The 21,780-nt window shown below is 40.3% G+C and overlaps 1 protein-coding gene across 4 annotated transcripts in view; it reads right to left on the bottom strand.

Annotated features, from left to right (window-relative positions):
- LIN52 (lin-52 DREAM MuvB core complex component) overlaps nt 1-21,780 on the bottom strand; it is a 55,163-nt gene that overhangs the window by 24,286 nt on the left and 9,097 nt on the right. The window contains exon 6 of one of the 4 annotated variants that reach the window (XM_068683273.1): nt 10,458-11,064. The exons of the other annotated variants lie outside the window; for them this stretch is intronic. Within the exon in view, the coding sequence (XP_068539374.1) occupies nt 10,901-11,064 (164 nt within the window). The 3' untranslated portion in view covers nt 10,458-10,900. Of the gene's footprint in view, nt 1-10,457; nt 11,065-21,780 lie in introns of those variants that run through there. 4 annotated transcript variants of the gene reach the window in all.

Genomic DNA, 21,780 nt, shown 5'->3' on the forward strand with positions numbered 1-21,780 from the left:
ACAATATTACTTGATTTACGCATGAAGTAAACTAAGACCCCTTTTGCCATTAGTAAAATAATGTAACATAATGGAACTACACAGAGGATTTCTATAATTTCTAAAAATACAAGCCTGTATGAACAAATTCAAGGAAATTGTTGAAATCTCATTGCTCCAAGGCAAAAATCTCAACCTTAGTTCAAGTAGCATTACGGAAGGGTAGCAACATGCAGTTTGTGGGCTCTGGCTGCAGAAGAAAACCTCCACAATCACCTCCATTACTTAATTCTTCTCTCCACATGAATCAAAGACATTTTCTTCATTGTGTTTTTATCCCTATCCTCTTCCTCCCCAGCACATTCACTGTTTGCCTCAGTCCAGCTGTTTTTCAGTTATTCTACTGACTCATTTCAAGCTCTCAAGCCTCTTCTCCTGGCAGCAATACCCTGAGCTGAGAATATTTGAAAGTTCAGAAGAGGATTCAGGGAATTCCAAACCATCTTTACCAACTCCCAGTTGGTCACAGAACATCTCAGGAAATGCACTGATTTAGAAATGCTACGGTTTTCACAGCATTCAAATGCCACTAGAGTCAAGTCGAAATGAATACAGGAAAAAAAAAAAAAAAACAAAACACATTGGGAAGAGTTAAAAATCACAGAAAGAGTGGTGTTATTCAGAGAAAATAACACTAAGTTTAATCCGACTGACTTGATAAAAAATTGCAATACCACTCAGGGCTGCTTGGAATAGATATTAACAGATAAACATGCAGACTCTGCTAAATTAAAACATTTTAGCTGTTAATGAGCTCAAACACAACGAGGCAAGGCCCTGATATAAAAAATAGAGCAAAAACCAAACCCTCCCAAGACCTGTGAACAAATGTGAGAAGATTCTGCGTAAACATCCTTGCGCTTCTGGTTCCCATGTGTTTTTAAGAAAACCTTGAAGCCATGACTCAAATAAAAGAAATACAGAGGTATCAGTCTGCTGATACCTCCTGAGTACAGAAGAAAGAAGAAACCTCAGTTTCTTGAAGCTAAAATAAAGCATCCTAGTCAACTGTCATCCCTAAGGGGGGATAAAAAGCAAAAACAAACAAACAAACCATTATTCTTTTTCTCTCCAGAAGACCTACTGAGAGCAGCCCGGTTAGCCTTATTACTCTTTGTACTCTTTGGCTTCCAAAAATCTCTTCATGTTTATTCACAATCCATGCATAGCACTGGTCTGAGAGCATGTCTACCATTGCTCTCTTCTTGTAAAAGCTGAATTAACAGTGCCATAGCAGACTAGTTAGTGTTCCCCATCCATTATTGGAAACCAAAAATTAGGGTATTGCAGCAAAGTGAAAAGGAAACCATCTAGAAAACAGCTCAAAAAAGCAAAGCAGAGGAAAGATGGTGATGGCTATGAATCGTCCCCATAATTTACTGTCTGGTGCGATTGCTCTGATGGGTGAAAGGTACTAAAGAAACCTTCCACTGAACTCACCCCAGCTCACCAATGTCTCTCTCATGCCAGGGCACGGAGGACACCACTGGATGTGGTATTACAGGTGCACCTCTACTCAACGACTGCTGAGTAGAGGTGGACAGTCACTGCTGGCTACGGTCCTATCAGCAGATGTACACGCAATCTTACATTTCCTTCCAAAGCATTACCTAGCTGCTACACGTTCAACATCGTTTCCTAACCATCAGTCCTTCACCCAGCCACTGCTTTGGTTATTATTGGAGGGAGCCTGAGAACCATAGACAGGAGTCCCTGAGAGAGGGAAGCAACTGCTTTGTCCTCTGAGTTTTATATATACACACATTAGCAGGCAGAAATTGTAAGCTTTTTTTTTTTAATTTAATATGCTCTCTTTTTTCAAGTAAGCCAGGTATTAGGGATGAAAATCTTGAGGCAACCCTCAGAACTATCTGTTGAAAAGCATACGACAGCTTGGCCTGCTACCCAGAAACATCCATCACCCAGCCCTTTTCTGTTGGGATTTGTGTTGAATGACGTCTTCTGCAGGTTAAGAATTAGTTTTTAGCATAAGAGCCCTGTGTCATCGTCGTCATCTCCCCAGGAGAGAAAAACAGGCTGAATGATTTTTAGATTATATGCTCTGATAAGAAGCAGGCTCCTGGATCCCTGTGTGCTCGTGCCACGCAGGCCACCTGCTCTATGGAGCTGCCACTGGGGACACCCTCAAATGGGTTTAGTAATAATGTTCTCTCCAGAGATGTACCTCAAAGCATGCTTTGAATGTACATCCTATATCACTGACTGAAAACCTGTATATAAAATCCCATCAACAGACAGGCTCCAAGACCAGTCTCTAGAAAAGAGTAATACAGAATACAGTAGACATTTATTTCCTCCTAAACACAAATGTGTCACATCTGTAGGCAAACAAAAATGCAAATGAACACAGGAATTGATACAACAGGAACAATTAGTGATCTATCCGGTCAGGTGTCCCGCCTGCCTGCACCCAGTATCAGAAACATCACAGTAAAAAAAAAAAAAAAAACAACCCCATGATGAAGACAAATGGAATAATTGGTTCTGAAGCAGTTGATATTTCATACTTCATTTTATATTTTACCTTGATACACCTAGAAATTTTCTTAGCCATTTAATTGTCTGATTCTTTTTCAATAGCTGCTAAGTAGTCGCTCTAAAAAGAATCCCAGTGTGGCAGAAAGTTCCACGTGAAATTATTCATTGTGTATAAAGCATTCCTCTTCACCTCTTCTAATATGACTGGCTTCCATTACTTTTTTTCTGAATTCAACCCCCCTCATGCTTTTCAGGGCTGGGAGTCAATACAAATTTTCAATTTATTTTCTCAATTGCAGACATGTTAAATAACAACCGTGTCACCTTTCAAAAATTAGAGGTCCTTTTCCCCCCCCCCTCACATTCTTATGAAGAAACCTCTTGATTTATAAGCAGCTCTCTAGAAACGAATGGTGTATTTCACACCATCTTGAAATTATTCCTGCCAAAAGAGTACCTGAAGTGACCACAGAGCACCTGAAGTTGCAAGAGAGAGAAGTCAAGCAAGGAAGAGGTGGGAAACAGCAGTGATCTGTAGCATGAAGACAGCAAATTACAACTACTTTACAAGTTCTTGGATCAAAAGATTTTGCAAGTTACATACAAGACAAAGCATTTGACAGTATTATGGCCCTCCAAGCAGCCTGCAGCTTATACAGAAAGTGAAGGTCTAGAGAGCAAACGTTACTACACCGTCTCTCTTCCTTTACAATATAATAAGCAAGGCTGTGACTAATTGTTGCCATGTTTGAACTTCAAATACTTCCTTTTCTGCTTCTGATGGTAATTCTGAACAATATTATTTTGGTGTCAAAAAGCATTACCTCAAATACAAAAGAGTCGTGCTACTTAGAGGTAAAGTTTTGCTTGATGGATGCAATTATTGGGCTAAAATGGCAGCAAGCTCCAGGAGACAGGACGTTAGCCTGTAAAAGGAAACCTAGTTTGTATTCCTGACACACTCACTCCTGCTATGTGCCTTCTCCATCCCTTAGGTTCCCCCAGCAGTAACTGGTACACACCTTTCTCTGTCAAGTTCCCAGACTAAGGGAATAGGATTTCCTTGTTTCATAATAATCCCATTTTAGTTCCATGAATAGTGAGCGGTTCAGGTCTAAGGCCTAGATCCATGCCAACTAAATTAAGGTTCCTGACTAAGGTGCCTAAAAATCTCAAAGATCCACAGAAAGAAACAACAGCCTCCAAAACAGGAGTTCAGCTTAAGACATGACTTCTTGTACAGCTCAGAGTGATTGCATTTGTAATTTGGAGAGTCCAGGTAGATGCTAAAAGGTAACAGCTGCTGAAACTGGTCCCAGACATCAGGTGCACCTTTTTGTGGTATTTTCTAGAGCTGCTTCTTAAGCAATCCATCAAAAGAGCCATGGATACTCCTGCAGAAAACCATTTTTATGTTGTCAAAGCCCTTCCTAAGTTTGTTCCATACTTACCTGCTGCTAGAACTTGGAATGCCAAAGCAGAGCAGAAGCCAAAACGTTCAACCAAATGCCAACATCAAAAGATGAAAACTGCCAGGATGTTAGCTTGACAGGTAAATTAAAATACCACGATGTACATCTTGAATTATTATTTTAATTCCTGTAAGTTCCTGTTGATCCAGTAGCCACTGTGCTACAGGGTGTACAAACACACAGCAAGGGGTTTCTGTCCTAAGGCGCTCAGAATAGACACTACACAAATACTGACAGACAACACAGAACAGCATCTCAAACCCAACACATCACTAACAACCGGTCATCAAGACTTCTATAGATACTGTACAACAAATGGAAGACAAATGAGATTGCTCCCTGGGTGTTTATAGAGTATGCTTCCCACGTATGTGGAAGATTTAGATTCTAGCTTGGATACCAACTTACCGGAGTGCCAACCATTATACCTGGGTCACAGGGGTAAGTTCGGGACGGAAGAGCAGTAGTGTTCATAGTCACCACAGAAGAGGGATTGCAGATAATTTGTTGGAGACAACTACAGCTTAGAAGTAACAGAGCACCCTGCCTTGCATATTTGTACAAGTAACACTTGTACAGAAATTATATGAAGCTGCACATTTAATAAAAAGAAATAAAGATAAAAGAACACAGAAATACAGGAAACAAAGAAAGTCCAGCAGAACCAAAGTTTTCTTCTTGCACAGTAAAGATTATTCACTTCTCAGCTTTGCTGCCATAGCCAGTTACCATCTGAATCATTACACTACATCTACACCCCACTGTCCTTATGATTTAACTAGAAGCAGTGACACCCACTCTAAATATCATCAGCATCCACAATCTCTCCTCCCCCCATATGCAAAGGCCCTACAAATCCCTATTGTCACAGCCTCGGAGTTTTCCCCTCTCCAGGACAGATGCTGTTGCTGCTGCCGTGAAGAAATTGTGTCCTGCCTGGCAAACCAGCAGCAGGTCCAAGCTGGCGAGTACTGCGGGACTACGCAAAAGGATGAGTGCTTAACAGTGCCTTTCGTGCCGAGCTTATTGAAAGATCACTGCTTATTTGCCCATATGACACAAATACCAAGATAACTGGCAGACAAGCAGATGGACAGACAAACAATGTAAGCCAGGAAAGAGAAGACTACTAAAAAGGCTCGCCCAAGTGCTGAACGTTTAAAGGAATACTTTGAAATCCTGAAAACAGATTTTGTTGCAGGGTACAGCATGCCAGCATTAAATTCCTTTCTCGTTAATCCATGGATGCGTTGGCTTTTGTTTTACCCACTAGGCAGGGGGCACTCAAAATCCTCATTAGGAAGCGATCTGCAGCTATGCACCAGAGAACAGGGAAGAGTACAGTCTGCAGGATTTAAGATTTTAGTTAAGGCACTGCTCAGCAAGAAGAGAGAGCAGCAGGTACATTTTCATTGCCATCTGCTGGATACAATGGACCACTCTAATGAAGGTTTGAAAGCGCTGTTTTCCATTTATCATCATCAACACATACCAACAGGTCCCTCCTCTTCATACACTGCCTAAACGCAGATCAAAATTGAAATTGTCTTAATAAGCACTTATTATTCCCCAGACTCTCAAGTTATCCAAGAAAGCAAGTGAGCCAACAGTTAAGATGTTTGGATGAGTAAAAATGCCCACGTTACTACTGTTGAGAACTGAGAAGGTTCTGATAGTGGAAATTATCTTAAATTACATTTGATGAGAAGAACGAACTTGATGTCTAAGGTACAAAACATTTCTGCATCAGGCCCATGATATTTTCCATCCCAGAATGGTGAATATTTCTTTCTGAAGGAAGCAGGACACTGAAAAAGTCATAATACAAGAAGTTCTTTCCTCTGCCCCAAAGAATATTCTTCCTTTTAGATTGTCCATCACACAGCTAAAGTGGAAGAAAAACTGATTTGTCACAATGAAATGGAACGGAACACTACTCTGAAGAGACAAGTAACTTCTATTCCTAAGGAAGGCCAACACAGCAAATATCCTAGAATTTGAGGCCAGGTATTTATTAATACAGAGGGAATAAAAGGTCAGCTGACCTCTAACATGAGGAACAACTTTGTGACTTTTGTGAATTATAACATGTTCTGGTTGATCAAATTGCAAAGCTTCATTAAATGTCTTAACAGTTTCCAGAAACCTCCAATGCTAAGGATACCAATAATTTCTTATAAAGGACATCTGGGCCTTTCCTCTTGTGGTAACGAAATCAAAGAATTTCTGGACACTGGTGGGATGACTCCCATCATCTATCATGCCTTTTAGACAGTCTATTGAATCACCTGGATTAATAAACAAATGAGGTAGACATGAAATGGGGTCTGGCATGAGGTCCATATAATTGGTATAATAGGTACAGCAACAGACTGTATTCCCAGGCCCTCAAATAAAAAAAAATGTACTTGCTGACATGAAAAACCAGCAATTGTTAATAAACAGATATTCTGCTCTTCAACACTCCATATGGCAATCTGATGGATTAAACACCAGCAGTGTGATCACTCTAAAAGCTCATCGTGAGATGATCTGGGAAAATCTATCTACAATTTACGAATTCTGGTTAATTTAATTAAAATGCTGCATCACTAAGTGCCTTAATATGTAGAAAGCCATAAGCTTGTGAGGCTCCTGGCACATGCCTGTTTTCAGAAGATGCTGCAGAACAAACCAGCGAGAATCCCTCCTCTTTAACTAGGGATACACAAAGGAAGATTCCTGAACTAGAAAATTGGTCTAACTTAGATGCAGGAAGAAAAGAGCAGAAAAAAAAATCCAAAAGAGGCAAACAGAAGGACAGGTGGTAGAGTAAGACCAAGGATGACAGTAGAATGAGAGGAACAAGCTGTCAAGGCACTGGGAGCTTCTCTGAAAGGTGCCAGCAAAGGTAAAGGAAAGTAGATGGGTTATAAAGTTAGTCTGCATGTTGATAGAGAGAGAGAGAAGAGGAGAGAGATTCAGGAGAGGAACAGCAAAATCCTTAGAAGATGTTCTCATGTTGTACTGAACGCTGCAGAAAGGCGAGAGCGCAAAGACTGGCAGAGGCACATACAGATCAGGGTTTATTTGACCTACATCTATCTTTAATTGGTAATTGTACCAATTAAAATATGACTGGATTCAAAACCATTTATAAAGTCACCATGGTCCGTGCTTTTTAGAAGAGCTTTAATGAAAACTGCCCTTGAGTCTGGAGACTGAAAAATGATGGGCTTCAATGACTCAAGGATCCAAGACTGTAAATACATGAGGGGACAAAGGCCAGGAAGTCCCCAAAGAGAAAGAGCCCACAATCAACACGCTTGGCCAGAGCCCAATGCTGTATTCTACCTTTATGAAGGGAGGTTTGAGATCTGGCTTCTTCAACTGAGACAAGCTACAGTGCATACACAATTAATTATTGCAATTTAGCTAAAGGGTGGTACCCGTTCATTTTCAATTTGGTGCCAACACTATCAAAGAGAATCCATGAGGCTGAGCCAAGCGTAGACACTTTCTTCTTTGTTAGAAGCATGGTTGGGTGAAAGAACACAGATATTCCCATGCAAAATCTCTTACAAAAAAAAAAGGTGGTCAAGCTGCTGGAATCTGCAAGCAGATGATAGTCTGGGGAACTGAGATGGAAAACCTCTTCCATGTCTGCAGCAGCTCAGGGTTACTGGAAGCCAAGGCATTCCCAGTGCTATCATTACTATCTCTGAAATGGACTTGTATACATTAATACTTCTCTTCCATTTAATATCTACTTTTCTTCTTTATTAGCTAAAGAGAACTTAGCAGCAGAAGCTGAGAATGCTTCAGGGTTTCCCAGGCATGACTGCTAACATCTGAGAGGAGTCTGGAAAGTGGTGTCACCAAGGAGCTGTCATGGAAGAACAGACAGGAGGTCTCCTGCTACTACTGTCTCAGTCCACTCTAATTCAGCAAAACACCAAAGCACCCTTTTTTTTTTTAAAACCTCTCCTGCTTGCAGTCTCAGAAAACTCTAAAATCAAGAGAAAAATTTTTAGAAGGAAGCAACAGCAAGTTTCCTCAGAGCCACACTCAGCTGAGGCTCATCTCTTATTAAAAAATGTTAAATAATTTTGGATTTTGTTCTGCAGATGGATTATCTGGTATTATCCTGTTTATTTGGAGAAACAGGAGCAGTCTCTCCAGAACGGCAATTTGTCCCCCACTTACACTGGCAGATGAGGTTTTGCCTGCAAAAGAGGATCTGCTGACTTTCTGCAACAGAGAATAGGGCATGCAAAGTCGTGAAGAAGGCCTGATCATGTTCTAAGTCTAGATCAGTATCATAAAGAAAGACTGTCACCTGTTAAAGCGCGCTTCAGCTGTATTTCTACAATGCATTGCATAACGAGAAATAACATTGATATTTTACAATGATCATCCTTGTATTAATCTTTCCCATATTAACAGAACTCAGAAAATTTGACATGGAGTAAATAATAAAGCCATATGATTAGTGAATAAAATCCTGATTTGAAAAAAGCCCAATCACATTTTTCTTTCAATATCCAATATCATCTCCATGCTTCCTCTAGACTATTTCCAGCTGCTTCTTAGGAAAGGCATCTGAGCATGCTGGAGCCAAAGGTAATTATTTCCCTATTCAGATAGAAGAACACTGAACTTCTACACTATCAAAAGCATAAGGACCTAAAAAAAGAGCCCAAGACTGAAAGCAAGATGGGGGGAAAAAAAAAGAAAAACATTTTCCTCCCCCAAGCCTCCACTGCTTCAGAGAGACCGAGCAGGCTGGTTTCAAAACAAGAGCAAGTGATATAACCAAACAAAAGCAGATCTGAAAGGTGAGCAAACCCCACAAGCCACACAGTCATTATTACTGTGTCGACAGCACACTTGTTAAAAATGTATATTTTAATTTTCTGTATTGCTAAAGGTCCCAATTTGCCCAGGGATCTAGCTAAGCTGCCATTTTCTACCACGACAGAGTCTAATCTTTATTTAATGGATTTAGCATCTATCTTCACTAGAGTGGTCTCTAAGGGAAAGGGGAGGGGAGTATGAAGGGGCATGAAGAGATGATCAGAGCCCCCCTCTCCTTCATCCATCCGGCGCTCATGTTTGTGTTCAAAATTCAATTACCTCCTTATTGATACTTCACAGAGATATTTAAGCTGCAAACATGAAGCCCTGATTTCCCAGGGGGCCATGCCCCTCTCTATTTCACTGCTCTGCTTCCCCCAGGGTGAATTCCTGAGGCGTCCATATTAATAGGTAATCAGTCACAATTCATTTATTAAACAGCTAGCAAGGTTTATCAGCCTGCCCTGATTAGCCGGAAGAAGCCACTGAATTCCTAATTTATTTATGGAAATGTAAGTGTCTTTTTGAATTCCATTCATGAAAGAGCGGGGTGCCGTGGGCCTGGCACACTGAATTCTAACAGGAAAGCAGCAGAAAACCCAGGGACTGGGGACTCTGCAACTTCAGCCTGGGAAATACACCACGGTGACACTACCTTGATCAATAGATTTAGGGCCAGAACCTCACGGAAGCATTCAGAAGACAGCTCTTAGAGAGCAGGCATTGCCACCCGCTGCAGCCAGAGAAAAGTCCTTAAGTGGAGCAAGTTACAGGGTTAAGCAACACTAAGAAACTGGGTAGAAATAACGAAGAAATAGAAGTATTAAGGAAAAGTTCCAATAAAACATTCAGAACAGTGCTGAAGACAACTGCCACGTAACACAAATATACACATTTACACAAAAAGTTCAGCTTTTTGAACATTTCAAAAGTTATTTTTGCTATCATCAATCCAATCAAAGCCGTTTTTAAAATGCAACAAACGTTGCCACGCTGTTTTCCAACTAAGACACAGCAGCTCAACGATGCTGCTGGATTACCAGAAAGGGAAAACGGCTAATAAGAAAAAAAATCATTCTTCTCTATTATTTAAATGAGAAATGGAGAAATTGATAAAATAAAGTAAAAAGACTTATGCACATATGTACCACATCTTAAGGCAAATAGCACACATTTTCCAATAACATAAAGCTTATATATAGGCTGCTTCTAAAGGTTCAAGGCCACCAGGGCTAAAAAAAAACACCTTTTTATTCCTTTCAAATCTGCAGTCATCTCTGAAACTTAGATTTATCTGAATTTTACCAACCATAGATACTCAAATATAAATCGATTAGGAAGGGAAGACTACAGAAAATGTTTATTTTGATTTTCTTCCCGCACAAAACTGCCAAGTTCCACTGTTTCCTGCTCTGCATTTAGCAACTTTCCTGAACAGTTCAACTGGCAGGTAAAAATTGGGATTGTGTTCCTAACCCTGCACACAAGCAGGATGTCCCTCAGACAGGTGCAACAGCTGAAAGGTTGGGTTTAATTCATTTTTTCCTAAGTGTTTCAGATTTCAAAACAAGATTTAACGATCTACAGCGTTATGTGGAATACAGACAGAAACACGTTTTAAAAGGCTGTATTTCTGTAGTATTAATTCTGAGACGCTTATCAGACATTTTGTTCAGTTATTTCAGTACTCTAATCTGGTTATTAACTGGCTAGGAAAGCACTTAAAGCTAACAGCCCAGAGCATAAATAATGGAGGGTGCAGATGCCACCATACAATATTGCATTACACACAAAAATTACCGCCGTTCAATTACGATTATTTGAAAAATTATTTAAAATAGCAATACAAAATCCTACATGGCTTAAAACTGGCTACGCCTATGTCTACCCTCTGAATTTACAAGCAAAAGCTAAATTGGTACACACAAGATTTTAATTTGCTTAAGAACTCATTATGCAAAAATTTTACTACAGTGCTAAAATCTATATAAAAATCCCGCTTCACCTAAACTAGTACAACCCACACGCTGAAATAAAAAGAGATGATTTTCCTCTCAAGCTACAGTGGTCAGACATGGAAAGATGTAGTGCATGCAATAAATACATCCAAGCACTGGGAGGAACGAGTGTCTGAATTCTCCAGAAGCCAAAAACTGCAGGTGTTTAAAGTCAGGGGTGGCATGGGGAAACGAATCCTGGAAGAGGCATCTTTCACCACCTGAAAAAGTAATCAATCGCCTAATTGTTATCAGCCTGTGTTTTATGCAGACAAGGGTAATTCAATGTAGATTTCCTACTATGAAGAGCAGCTCCTAGAGGGAGGGAAAAAACAGGATTTGCAGTGACAGACATCACACGGTTGTGCAACAGGCCCAGACATCTCATCAGGATGTGGCTCTCAACAGCCAGCTTCTCCAAGCCTCATTGCTTGGGAACTGCCAATGCTACCCATGAAAATAAAACAACCTGTTCCCCTCCTGCATCTAGCCATACTTCAACCTTTTCCCTCTTCAGCAGTAAATTCACAGTAACGATTTCAAGCTATGACTTTGTGGAATAAATAAGAGCAAACACACCACTGAGCAGGTTAAACAGGGCACTTGTGCATGTTCTCATTGTGAAGCTCACTGAACTTCCAACCCCATGTTATTTTCACTGCCTCAATACACAAGTTCCTTACACAGAAAAGAGCAGCACCATTCAGGACGGACATCCACCCCATGCTGCCCAAACATTTTGGAGAAGATGAGCTACTTTGCAATTATTTCTAGTCTTCACAAATAGGAAGAAAACTTTCAAAACACATCTTCACTCATCTTCAAACTGGTCATTAGAAGTCCATTCTAATGTACCCAAATCTGATACAGAAAGCCCAGGAGAACCCAGTATGATCCTGCACATCAGAGAGCTTGATGCAGAGCCACGATTTTTGTCCTTGCATAAAACGCAGAGGAAGGGTCTGGAAATAAAAGAATCCAAAGTAATACAGAGGTATTCCTTCCTTTCTAAATGCCACTGGACACAAGCTGATGGTGAACACCTATTACTCTCCTGCAAATTACTGTTCACACTTTTGTCCTGCCTCATCCAGTCATCCATCTTAGCCATTCCAACGCTCCCACAACAAAGCCCACATACCTCTAAGGTTACTGCAGTAACGAACTGCAGGGTTATAATCAAGGAAAGGATAATTATTTCCCATCTTTCTTGCACACATGGTCAGTGCTAATAACAACATACTTCTAGTGACTTACACAAGGAACTCTGCAAACAGCATCTAGAAAAATTATTTCCTACACTCCTTAAATACTGTAGCTTATGTGGCTGCAGTTCACACACACAGCAGAACACAGTTTAGGATAAAAATGAGAATCTCTAATTGACACTGCAGAGAAAATTAGATTGTAATTGCATATGCTGTATTTTGCTGATGACAATGAGGTTAGCGTTTGCAAAAAAAAAAAGTGTTATGAGATCTTTAATGACAACAGGTTATTAAGAGCTTTATCATATACCTCATCGGAAATGTACCATTTCCAACAGCAGAGAGCCCCCTAGAGCTACTGCAGGAAAACGGTTCAGGAACCCAAGGCTGCTTATTGCAACATCTGGGCTCTTTGGCACTCTCCTCCAACTACTGACCAAACCAGACTTTACCTGGTTTAGCAGAACAGAGATTAAAACCTAGAGGGAGAAAACAGAAATCACATTTTAACTGGAAGAAAATGGGAGTAGTTATTCGTTGAATTGCCATTGGACATAGAAGGTTTTAAAATACAACGAGGTTTCAGAAACGTCATGCATGTGCATACAGAGAGGCATAAATCATACAGGTGTTTGTAGAACATCACCAAATATCAAGAAATCCAGATTTTGGAGTAAAGTGTACTGGCACCCAATTAATTGGCACTTCATGCAGTTTAAACAAATTGTGGATATGTGCCCTGTAGCACAGAAAGCTCTCCATGTGGAAGCACCCAATCAATGGAAGATAATTTCTACACAGAAGACTAAAATATATTCTGCTGAAATTTGCTGTAATAAGCTTCACTAGCTTTTAGTGAAACAGTGCTCAACAACAACACACAAGTGAAATTTGGCTAATCAGTATTAGGCCCCCATCCATTATCTACATTCTTGTGTTTGTGCTGTAGCAGCTAATAAATAAAAGTATCTCCTCAAAATTAAATTAATAACGGAAAATCTCCGCTTACACAGTGTGGAGCTCCTTATTCCCATCTCTCCAATTACAGTAAAAAGCCATCAGATAAATCATAGGAAAGTAACTGAACCATCTCGTTTAGCTTTACTGTCAAGACTTACAACTCTGAAGAGCAGTAAATGCATCTTTATTCTCTCCTCATTGTGAGCAAAGATTTCTGTAAGAATAAAATTTCTGAAAGAATAAAGCCACCCATTTTTTTCAGAACCAACCAACAATACGTAGCATCTGGGGACAGATATCTGAAGCACAGCATACCAACCACAAGTCTGTTGCCATATCCTAAGAGCTTGAGTTAACACTGAAATTTATGAGCCTAACTTTCTGTGTGTTAATTCAGACTTACCATGATAAGAGTTTGCAGTGTGCTCAGGGAACAAGCTCTTGAACACTTTCAAAAAAAATCCACAAACAGCCTTCAAACATGCTTTCATGGGGATGTATAAAGTAATGTTTTATTACTAAAATAAATTTCTAAGAGCAAGCACTTCACTGGAAGGGGGAGGTGAAGAACAAACTTGCAATGAATATGATGAGAAGAGGTAGTATGTTTACTCCGCTGGCAATGGCATTAAGCACCCTTTTTTGATCTCCAGTTAGAGCTCAAAAAGACACAACAAAACCTTCCTGTACAGATGGAGACAATTCAAAATGTCTTAGCACCCAGATAAATTTACATTTGAATTGGGTTGTATTTTTAATAGGGAAGCAGGCGATAGGTAGCAGTTTATAAAAAAGGCATGTAGTGAATTCTCCAACACTATTAATTCATTTTAGGAAGACAGGATTTTTTTTTCCCTAAAAAACAGCTATAAAACAAGGGAATTCAGACAAGAAATTAATTCAAAGCCCCCTAGCCACATGATCAAAATGGTTTCATTTGACCTTCTAAACTGTACTTCTTTCCCACATTTCAGGTTGGGTTTCACTTTCAGGCTGCATTTCCTAGAATGCCGTTTTTAGGATGTTCTAAAACCCAAACAGAAATGCTGTCTTGAAATCAGTCTTTTCAGAAGACTGCCCACAGACCTGAAACCAGAGGTTGCTACACCTAAAGAATAACAGGCAAGCAAGAGTAATAACGTCACTGTCACCACTTAAAATTCATCAAGTGGATGGAAAGAATTAGTACGACCTATTTTAACTTGTCCTGAATTTACCAAAGTTATTCACACTGACTTGGGCCGAGTTGGGTCTTCTAAAAACAGATCCTAAACCAAAAAAAGAGTTAGCACCAAGAAGTTCAGTTCATTCCCTTCCCCTCCCGGCACATTCCTGCCTTATTTTCTGACCTTAAACATTTGCTCCGCTGTCTCGTGATCATCCTATCAAAAAAAAAAAAAAAAATCTACCTTCAGCTATTTTATCCTTTGGAGGAACTGCTGTAAGCATCTTTAATTTCTCTTCACACCTTGCAGGCATGACCATAATCTGACACTTCATTCCCTAATATGACTCTTCTTATAAATCTGTTATCTCTAACCTAATCCATGTAAACTCAGGAAAAAGAGAACAAGACAGGAATAGTCTCACCACTCTAATGAGGTTTTAGAGTTCGTGCTCTATCAGATTGCCCAGAAGTAATATTCCAGCTTCACTTCATGGTAAAAAATGGGAATATAATCTGCTGGATTCATATTTGATAGAGAACTAGCCCAGCAGCCAGGAATATACACAAAAGATAGTCTACTGCAAACAGCCCAGCTGTCAGGTGGAACTTGAGAAGGATCTCCCAGTACTGTGTGATTGCTACGTGTCTGGTAAATACACACTTCTGAGCAACCTCAACAACCATAATGGGGAAAGTGTTTTCCATTTCCTGTTTCATTCCTAAAGAGAACGTGCAAAAGAATTGTTGAGGTCTTGCTGTTCTTATCTCCTCTCCTTGGTCATTCAGCTTTGTGAATAAATCTATTCTTTCATCACAGCTTCCTCAAGACACAGACGTTCTTCCTCTGTTCCAGTCAGCACCAAAACACAGGAGACCTGTTATTTTCACTCTACAGGCTCTAAGAAAAGACCAGCCTTAAAAGGAGCAAAGCCACAAGAGTTCTCAGTCCAGCACAACAATATCACACTAGATACAATGAAATCATAGAGGAGAAGTTTGGTATTTTTCTTATAGCCAGTGAAGTTAAATCTCTTTAATGAGAACAAACTGTATAGGAATTAATAGAAAAAAAAAAAAAAACACAGGAAAAATAATGAAGTTAGTCTAAAAAAAACTCATAAGATGAAATAAAAGCAAATCAAGTTTTACAAGGAGATTATGTCTTACATTATTAGACTAATGGATATAGCTGCGAAAAATCAGTAAGCTTTCAAGCAATTATTAGCTCTTTAATTAAAAATCATATTGCATTATCCTGTTATATTTAACAAGATCCTGAAAAAGGACTACCTAATAATGTTGGAATAGATATATTTGCTAACAGATGAAGCTCTAGAAGCTTCACATTTCAGGGAGTGTACCAACCACTGTTGGCAGGGTTGGGAAGAAACCTCTCTTTGTGCTCCTCTGCGGCTGTGCAGAACAACGAGCAGGTCTTCCCACGGCTGCAGCCTGTGGTCAGGGGACAGGATACTGCAAGGGCACTGGCCTGACGGTGGCAATCCTCATGTTCCTCTTAGAACTTGTTTCCTGAACTGATGTCATGTTGTGATCTGTGTTAGTTCTGGCAGAGAACATTCCTCTGACCCAATGGGCTTCATCTATCTACCTCAACACAGTGCTGAAAAAACAGAAGCTGCTATCCTGGCAGTGAGGGACACGGTTCCCCCTTCCAGCTAATTCTATCTCAAGCCCACTGAGATATATATATATATATATTTTTATTATTATTATTTTTTTTTTTTACTATATTACTATATTTTGTCTCAAACCCACTGCTATGTTCAATAATGAATTTCTAGAGGAGAAAATTATCAGAAATTTTTCACTGTTTTATGTAGGTTGGTCTGCTCTCTGTCCTAAACCCCAAAAGTTCATGGCCATAAAATCAAGACACAGATACACTAGGTTATTACAAGATTGTTTTTCTATCTTACTCCTTTGTTTTGATGCCTAACAAACTACAAATAGCCAGCATTATTTCCACAGTATTAACACCAGTGATCCTTTTATGTTTTGAAATAAGATTGTGTCCTTTTTTAACCAAGTACAACCTCCATGAGTGAAGATCAGTGTAAGAGAAGATGGGACCGAGACATAAAAGAAAAGGTATGTTCAGGTGAAATCAGTTGTACACACCTGTGCAGAGCTATAGGCTCACACTGCGACTGGAGAGGAACAAGAACACGCAGCCATCCTCATCCGCAAGGCATCAGGGCAATAAACTCGATATGTAAAGTGAGAGTCTGAGCAGAGTACTCCATTTCTTTTCCCTCCCCCCATAAAATGTGTATTTCTGCAGGAGATATATGGGAACTAGTTATGAAAGTCAAGCAATTAAAAGGCATTTCGGGGGTATTCACGGGACTGCACCAGCCACAAGTGCCTGACAGCTCGACGCGTGTGCGAGTCCCTGGAGAGCCATCACACTTCAATTACTATCACTAACATTAGTCATTATCAGGCTGGCTTGGGTCCCCGGGGAAAGCAGCTTGTGATGACAATATCCAGCCTCTCCTTGTAAAACAATTCATTAGGCAAAGCGGAACAGCTGGGGCAGCCACGTGGAGGTCTGCGGAGCGGCTGCCCCAGCGGGACCTGCAGCCCCCCTTCCCCTTTCGGAGAGGGGCAGCCACCACCCCCACGACAGCTGTAAAAGCCCCCCGGGACACTTCAGGTTTAATCAGCGCTCCTTATACTCCAGGGAAGCGTTTGATTGCAAACTTAAACTAATGGCACTCAGAAGGTTACGACAATCATCAGATAAGAGGCTTTAGGGCATTTTTATCTTGTTCTAATGCTCACAAGCTAATGAGGCAATAAGAGACAGACACTATCAGACATGGTCTAGCAACACTACACGCAGGGGATGTTCACAGTGTTTGCTGGTGATGCAAGAGGGAGTCCCTGATGAGTCCCTGATATATCCTGCAGAAGAAGACTTCAAGCTCAGAACAACCGAAACCCTCGCTAAAACAATAAAATGCTAGGCGGATTTTCACATAGCCTCGTACACATTACCACCTGATCCAAACCAGAGGAAACTGGACAGGAACAGAGCAATACCCCACCAACATCCCAGCCTATTCCACAAGTACAGCATATTTTCTTTCTCATAGCACAAATGCTGACAGAACTAAACAGCAGGACTGATCCTTACATACCGAAAAACTTCACCACCTCCGAGGTAGAAGGTCAAATGTACCACAAACAGGTAAATAATGCCTGGTATTAGTACAGACTGTTATGCTAACCATTTTTAACCTTTATGCAGCTTGCAAATAGAAATATTTTTATATATGACATCTGCAAACGGCTGTAAATAGGGTCGGTTTTCTTAGGTACCCTACTTAGGCTCCAGGCCAAAGCACACTTGATAGTAGGCTCTGTTTCATTATCACATTCTCATTGTACTTCAAGTAAAGACACAATATGCTAATCATGCCTTCCTGTGGCATTTAATAGGAGCAAGCAGGGGATGATAGAGAACAGCATACAGAATAGAATATGTAATGACACAGGCTTCATATGCTGTTTGTTGTTTATTTTTTTAAATTCTGTTTCCACTGTCTTGCAAAAGAAAGTTAACATGAACTCCACCATACAGTTGTAGAAATAGGGGCATGTGAGAAGGCAAATAAAAAGGCCAAGCAGAACAGCGGTCATGCCAGAAACCAAACCAAGACCTCCAAAGTCACGTCCTGGTGAGATTTTCACAAGAATCACAGAATCACAGAACTGTAGGGGTTGGAAGGGACCTCGAAAGATCATCGGGTCAAACCCCCAGCTGATTCACTAGGATCAGCTGCAACCCTGCAAACAGGTCCAGCTATCCACAGTGTGGAAGAAAATTGCCCAGTATGGAAGGAAGTAGCTTTCACTCCTGCCAGAAGTCAAAATTTACAGGAAAACATTTCAGAAGAGATACAGGGATAGTAATTTAATTATCTGTTAATACAGAGGAAATGTTCTATTAACATGGAAACAGCAGAAAAAAAAATGGATTAAGGAAGAAAAGGAGAAGAAATTTAAATAATAGATATAGAGCAGTTGCAAAGCTTTTAAAGTCCCTGCCAGAGCATCTCCCAAGATTTGTATGGCATTTTTGTGTTTCTTAAACCATAATGGAAAAATGCACATAACCTTATGCTTGATCAAACTTTTCCCCATCTTCAATTCCTCCACTGACAGTAGTCTACAAGTTATCCTGTCAGAATGAGAGTAGCAAAAAATAGGCTTCTGACAGTATAATGTAAGAACATTTTGTTTGTAGTCATGTTTCTTTCTGTGCCAAGCATGTGGCAGGTAGAAATGCTTTAATGTGACAGCCCATTCCCTTACTTTTGTGGCTAAAAGCTCTTCAGTCAAGCCCCATTGACCCCCCTGCTTGTCTACACGAGTGATGTTGGTTTCGCTGTTCATTTGAGCTGAGACACACAAGAACCTTTGTGTACATGGAGGATCATTCTCTTCCTCTGCTTAAAGAGTGATACTGAATGCACTGTACCTCCATCTAAAGAAAAATAGGTTCCCCAGCCTCATCTGCCCAGACATAATCCACTCTGTGGATGGAAGTATTTGAAAGACCATTTCTCATCCCCCAAAAGTCTGAAAGCCACCACTTCCATAAAAAAATCCTTAGGTTTCTTGCTCCTAAGCAGGCTGCTCATGCGGAGGCACACCAGAAGAGTCCCACCTGAGATCTCCTGCTCGAAGCTGCTGAACTGAACCAACTGCCTGGTGCTGTGTTCAGGTGATGTTGGGGAATGCAGGCTTTGAGTTAACTTACTCCTAGAAAAGATCTTACATCGGAGAATCATCAGATCACTGGATGATTTTGGACACAAGGGCTCAGGAGGTCTCCTGGTCTCCTACTCAAAGTAGAGCCAATGATGGGGTCAGACTGCATCACTCAAGGCTTTATTCAGTGAAGCCTGGAAGATCTCCAAGAATGGAGGCTGCACAGTCACCCTGGTAGCTGAACATCATCCTCAACTGCTTGGCTGACCGACACTAATACTCCAGATGTCCTCACGAAGCACAAATTACTACTGTGATAAACATACTAAAAATCATTCAGAAAACTAATGGTAACAGATCTGGTGAATGCCCACAAAGTTCTCAAAGTATGTTTGTTCAGCTGGTCTCCAGATTAATCAGATCTCTTCCTCCCCTCTAACACTGCAAAGGCTCCTTTCTCCTAACTGGTGGAAGTATCTGTATCAACCTTCACTCCATCAATGTAAAATTAAGGATCCATCCATCAAATAATTAAAATGAAGGCAAGTAGTATGAAGTAGTGGATGAAGTACCTTTGTTTTACGAAAATCAATCACCTACACAAACAGCGACTGGGAACATAAACAAGGAGAGGGAAAGGAAAGAAACATCACAGACATTTCAATAAAGATCAGGTAAAAAGCAGAGCAGAGTAACTCAGCTTTTATGGAGAACTGCTGTTGTACTGAGCACCACCCATTAAGATCAAGAGGAGTTTTACCAGCAGTTATCTGCCAGATACTTGGCCACTTAGCACATGGTCCTTACACATAACTTTGGAAACGCAGTTACTAGACCTAGATGGACATTGTCACTCCAAAAGCTCCACTTTGTATTTCCAACATTAGGCTTCAGGATTAACAGCCATGCAAAGGCAGATGTTATCTTAACATTCCTAATGCTCCTACGTCTATGCGACAGCAAATAGTCAAAAACTATTTGCACAATCACAGATACTGTTTATTATGATCTCCCTTCCGAAAATCATGTCCAGAAGACTTAGTAAAGTATCAGTGAGCTGCACATCCCTGACATAATGAAAGTTGGGTTTTCATAGTCACTTTCAATTTTTTAAATTAATTCTAAGAGAAAATTGCATATTTAATGTTAACAGAAGTTAGTAAATCAAGGACAAAGAATCCAACCCAAACCACATAATTAACAAAAGAAGATTCTACATACAGCATGTAAATACATACTGATACAAGTATCAGCAAGAGACATCAAACAAAATAACTGCAGAGAGAAACTGCAGAAGTTTTAACTTTGACATATTTAAGAGAGTTTTCTGAATTTTCTCCTCTTCAAGCTCCACCAGCATATACCTCCTCCTGCAGCAAGCTGGCATCTCCATCAATGCCTGGAGATTCGGGTGCTATATTAGTACCCTCCATCGAAGTCCACAACAGCACTTTCCCCACAGAATAAGGCAGGGAGAAGAAAGCTAAGATGCAGAAATTTCTTGAAGCTTAGAGAAATATTTGTTCTACTTCACAAGCAGACAGAAAACATCCTAAAGATCCATGCAATGTTTTTTCTTCTCCATTTTTTAAATGATATGACAGTTACCTAGATACTGCATTTGTTTTATGGTAAGAATGCACAATTTATGCATATGGTTAATATCATATTTTATATCATCAGTAGACTGCATCTCCCTGATTCTGTATTTAGGAACAGTCTGGACCTGCTGGGTTTTTTTTCTGCACATAGAGGGCAACCGCACACCCACTTATTTAAAAAAAACAATAGCAGCCAAGGTCCAGACTCAATTTCCATCCTCACCATTGCAACCTAATCTCCTGGCAAGTTAATGCAAATCAAAGCAAACACTTCTCTGACACTGGTAGCAAAGCGTGTTCCTCTCCCAAGAGAGACCTGTAAAACAGGACAGTCACTGACAGCAGTACAATTACTGACACAGATACAGACTTTATGGACATGTTTATCTCTGCTGTAAATCCACACTCTCTCTCCACTCCGATTCATGAGTCATAAAGAAATTGCAGATAATGAAAAAGTTGGAGAAATTTACAGCGTGTCGGAAACCTCAGACAGCCAGAAGAAATTAAAGAGCTGACTGAGGATAAATCACACAGGTACAATTAAAACTTCCTATACCTTCCTCACTTCCAAACTGGGGCACAAGCCAATGGAGATGATGAAAAGTTGAGGTCATGACTCCTCTGACTGTAATTATTTCTTAACTACCTACATGTCAAAATTAGCCAATTCACACATCATGTATGAGTGCCAATCTCAGGCTGGCAGTCTCATGTCTCACTCTTCCACCAGGAAGAATCCTGCCAGTAAATAAACCACCCAGCGAGCAGTATAAGGAAAGGTGATTTCCTCGTCCCCCTGCAGATGCAGAGTACCTCTTACCATATCACTGTGCATTAAAATGAAGCAGATCTACGGTGTGGGAGGAGGAAATAAAGAGAATCAGGAGAAAGGCCAAGGTTTCACATGGAAATCATGGCAGCTTGGACATTACAGTGACAGGGTCGTATAAATACCCTAAGCGATATCAAGTGGTCTTTTCACCTTTCTGAAACAGCCAAGTGATGACTGAGAATTACTATGAATGTAAATCGAAAACAGCCTGTATTAACTCTGTATTTTTCCAGAAAGCACACACCTGGTAAGGAAAACAAAACCAAGCATTAGCATTTCCATTGATTGTATAGTTCCCGAAATACCCTCTGATCATTTCCCAACCCACAGACGAACCATCCATAATGTGAGACATTTTCTGGGAGAAGTCTACTAATTCAACTAAGTAAATCCTTATGCTAACTGCATATTACAGAAATCCAGTG

The sequence above is a fragment of the Anas acuta genome, chromosome 5 (genome assembly GCF_963932015.1).
Source record: "Anas acuta chromosome 5, bAnaAcu1.1, whole genome shotgun sequence".
NCBI lineage: Eukaryota > Metazoa > Chordata > Aves > Anseriformes > Anatidae > Anas > Anas acuta.